This window comes from Charadrius vociferus, unplaced genomic scaffold (assembly GCF_000708025.1).
Source record: "Charadrius vociferus isolate BGI_N301 unplaced genomic scaffold, ASM70802v2 scaffold233, whole genome shotgun sequence".
Lineage (NCBI taxonomy): Eukaryota > Metazoa > Chordata > Aves > Charadriiformes > Charadriidae > Charadrius > Charadrius vociferus.
The window spans coordinates 194,450-198,924 of NW_009647741.1; the positions used below are offsets into that span (position 1 = coordinate 194,450).

The 4,475-nt window shown below is 45.0% G+C and overlaps 1 protein-coding gene across 1 annotated transcript in view; it reads right to left on the reverse strand.

Annotated features, from left to right (window-relative positions):
* The window catches only part of ANAPC2 (anaphase promoting complex subunit 2), an 11,762-nt gene extending 10,665 nt beyond the window's left edge, over positions 1–1,097 (reverse strand). The window contains exon 1 of the mRNA XM_009882004.1: positions 1,092–1,097. Coding sequence (XP_009880306.1) covers positions 1,092–1,097 — 6 coding nt within the window. The remainder of the gene's footprint in view (positions 1–1,091) is intronic.
* Positions 1,098–4,475: the final 3,378 nt, after the last annotated feature.

Here is a 4,475-nt window from a genome sequence, read left to right on the forward strand (position 1 = left end):
AAAAAAAACCCGACCCAACAAAAAGATGTTCTCCCAAACCATCTTTTGGAGGGGAAAGGGGAGGAAAGCAGAGCCAAGCTGTTGACCCAGAAGACCATGAATTCCTGCAGGTAACAACCACCAGTGATGGCAGAGCTGTTGGCATACTACACCCATTTTTAATGTAACTTCTTCCACCTTTAATGGAATAATATCATCAAAAGAGTAGAACCGTTGTGGTGCCCGGGCTGTTACTCACAGTTGGCAAACGAACGGTGTGGGGCCGTTACCACTGTTGGGTGCCGGCTCTGCCCTCGCTGCCCTGTCCCCGCGCCCGGGAGCTGCCAGGCAGGGCCTGCTCAGTCCGGCCTGCAGGATAACAGCGGAATTCACTTCTGAGTTACACACCCATCAGCTTTGTAAAAAAAACAGAAGGATCTTCCCTGCTCACTTCCAGGTAAGCGCTGATCTTCCTTCTGTTGGTGACAAGGAGCTGTGTGGTTCAGAAGCATCCCTTCCCCCATCAGCTGCTGCCAAAATTCTCCTTTTCCCATTTGTTTTTTGAATGCAATCAACTACTCTGTGTCAGATCCTCTCCATCTCCCACCATAGAGCCACAGAATAGTTTGGATTGGAAGGGACCTTTATCATCAGTACTTTCCCATGACAATTATTTGTCAGATGAGACTGGAGCTGTTTTCTCAGCCTACTCTAAGGCCTGAGGGTTTGGGGCAAAGGGGGGACAACTCACATAAACATTTAACAGCTTAAAAATTGTGTTGTAAAGCTACTCAAACAAACAGCACCTTTCAAAAGTAAACCTTCCCTGAGGTAGAAGTCACAACCCCCCAGCCTACAAATGAATTCATGTTTATTGAAATTGAAAGACAATCACAGTTGGTAAAAAGCAGAGGTGGTTAGGAGAGGAAATGCAGATGTCCTGCCAACAGAAACCAGTAACAGAGTTCCTTCCCTACAGACGTACATCCCCTGTCTGTAATTGCAGTCATTGCCTCCCCCCAGCCCCAGCAAGACACCATCTCCTTCCACAGACACGGTGGGAAGATCCCACCAACACCTTCTACCGGTGTCTCGTCCTGTGGGGCACTTACCTTCATCTCTTCTCTGAGCACTTAGCAATTTCCACAAGTTCATAGGAACATAAATGATCTTTGGGACTACAACCCTACAATCACATTTTGTTACAGTTGTCCACCGTGTTAAAAATGGCAAGATGGACAGGAAGCAAGATCTCCTAAACCTGCCTTGCTTCCTAGAGCACAATAAGTGGGAATGTTAGATTGTGTACAATATAAGTTAAAAACAGGAGGAAATGAATAAAAGGAAAGATTTCATCTGACTTTAACTCAACTCCACAATGACCTTGTCTTGAAGCAAGAAACCTAAAGCGTGCAGTTTAACAGTGGAAGACAGTTGAAACTGGGTCAGCTGAGCACAATTTAATACTGATCTAAAAAGCCCAGGTATCAACATCTCCCTTAAAAAAAAAAAAAAAATAATAAAAAAAAAAGCAATCAAAGGTTCACCCCACAGCCTGCTTTGGGAAGTTCTCTGCCTCCTGCTCCAAGACAGATAAATTGCTTCAGGTGTTCTGTATTCAAAATGTGGGCACGAACCAGAGAAGTTCCTCCACAGATATTCCTGCAGTGAGATAGGACAAAACATCACCACGAATCAGATATTGTAAGGGCTGGAGAATCCCTCTTGCTGCAAGGTACATCACCCGAATTCAAAGGGCATTCATAAGAGAAACAGTTAGTTTATGTAAAAATAAGCTATTTTTATTTCTTTCTTTGCCAGATTCTGGAGAGTTCTCAGACATTACTAGATGTCCTGAAGGAGGAAATTGGGAATGCTGGTAAAGCCAGTGAGCCACAAAGCACTTCAAAAGAAAAAGAAAAACAAGCACATGGACAAAAGCATTCCTAAACTTGTTCTTCAACCTGGAAAGGCCTGTTGGTCTGGGACAGCTGCTGTTCTGGTACAAGGATGCTACATTTAATAAAAGTCTTTGCTTTGCAGAAGTAAATTTTCCTTTCAGATGCACTTTGGTATTAGTTAGAGATCTACTAAAGTTAATCCTCAAATGCTAGAGATCAGAGTAGACATCTACCAAAAAATACCCTTTATTCTAAGCACAGTGATACGGAAGCATATCCCAGGAGGTGACTGATCAGCTAATGCTTCTGCCCTCAAAACAGTGTTCACCTTGCTCTGCCAAGAGCGAGCGAAGAGTTCACCCGGAACAGACAGGGATTAGAGTACAAAGCCGGGAAGTGCGAAGGCAGCACTCAGCGAGGTGTAAATCGCAGCGACAAGGTAGAGCGGGCACACTGGAAGGAGGAGTAGAAAAGTCAGCAGCACACGAGGGCACCACGTGCTCCTGGTGAGGAGCAGACTCTGCGCTCCCACACCTCCACTGGGCCTGTCCCAACAACAGCAGTTGGAGGCACAGAGCTGATTTGCTGAGAACAGCACACAGAGTACTGGAGCAGTGTTTCAGTTGGCTGAAGTCAGTGGGACGAGCTGCGAGATATTGTTGGCTTTAGCGTTCCTCATTGATCCATAGCAGAATGAAGTCAGGACTAGTTCAGACATTTGTCCCTAACTTTAATTGCAAGAAGCTTTTGCTTTACTGTTAAATTGCAAATCTAGAGACAGGGCCACCTTAAACTGGCCTGAGCTTTTCCACAGTTGCAAGATGGTCACTGGGACACATCCTGCTAGAAAAAAGCTGTGCATAACCTTTTCTTCAAACATAGTCCCTGTGTGCACAGCTACTGGCTGTGGGCACTGCTCAGTGTTTAGCTCCCCATATCTGATACCTTATTCATCGCTTACATCTAGCGGTCACTAGTGGTCCTGCATTCTTCCTCATTCTACCCCAGTCTCAGCATCTCCTCCTGAAGTATTCCATTAACGGGAAAAGCCTTAGCACATGGGATTCACTGCTGTTTCCACAGTACTTGTGTCATGTCACAGGCAGATGCACTGCCCTCCATGTACTGCTCCTGGGAGGTCACACAGGGAGCAGATCTCGAGTTAGCTTGAGAAGGACAAGCCTTAGAAGCGCAAGGAAGTATAAAGTGTTCCTCTGTGGCCCCTCCAGACAGCATCTAACAACCTACTGAGTATGTCATTAATTTTTTTGCATTACCTTTCCAGAAATATTTAGGCACCCAGGGCAGGAGAACAGCTAGAAGTAGGTACGCCCTAACATTTAGTTCTGACCGTATTTTTCAGCAGAACAGCCTTCCTCCTGCTGCTACAATATACACCAAAACAAGTGCAAGGTATGCAGGGCATTTGCAGTTCTTAGACTAGTGTTACCTTGAGTAGACATTCATCATCTATATATAAAAGACAAACCAATAAACCTGTCAAATTTAATCAAAGATACCAGCCCGTTCCTTTGGATAGAGCCACACACTGGGGTACCATTCATTTCATAAAGCCCAAAGAGGCCATATCTATTCCAACCGCATTTCTTTTAATCCCAGAAGTACAAATCACATTAGCAGCAGTGTTCCATCTTTTCCAGAGTGCAATTTTGACCCTGAGTTTACAGTAGTAGAAAACTTAAATGGAAGAGTCTAGCAGATTCCTTTGCATATTGGCTGCATTAAACAATTACAACAGAACTATAAAAATCCTAGAAAAAAAACCATATTCCTTGTTCAAGTTCTGCAGAAGAAAGGAGTGAAATCGCCCTCCTGTGCTTTGCGTTAGAGGAGCAGGGCAAGCATGGCTAGAAGGAAGCCTCCCCGCCAACCAAGACATAAATCTTGGGCCTGGCCCTGTTGGATGCTGGAACAAAGCAACAAGAGGAACTGGCAAACTGAAGCACAATCGGCAGTCACTACAGACTGAACACCAGAATTGGGTATGGACAGATCAAAGCTATGGCCAATGTTTGGGAATCTTTAAGAGGCTCAAGCCAGCCTGGACACTCTTTACAGATCAGTGCAAAAATGACACCTAGAGCTAAAGGCATTTATTCCACTTCCCACGCCTCCCAGTGCGTTCAGCTTCCTTCACAAGAACATAACTGGCACATTAATTCCATGATGGTTTGGTGAAACTAGACCCAGAAACATGCCGAGAATGAACCATGAACATTCAATGGTTTTCCAAACTGCCACCCAATCTAGCAGTCAAATCACGACCACTTCTGTGAATCCAGCTAACTGCCCAGATACTCCCAGTGCGCCAACTCCAGAACTGTTCTTCCCTGGGGCCTCTGGTGGGAGAAGCATTACAAAAGCCATCCAGACCCCATACAGTGCCTGGATGTCTGGACTCAGATAAGCACTGAGAGAATCTACGTCCTGGGATTACAGATCTGTTCTTAAGATGCTTTGTCTAATCGGCAGCTGATCTTGAACAAGGAATATGCAAGGCCACAGGTAGAATAAATCATACGCCTTAAAAGCAGTAGTTAGGTCCCAGAATCCAGTGCAAATATTCTCCGAAGA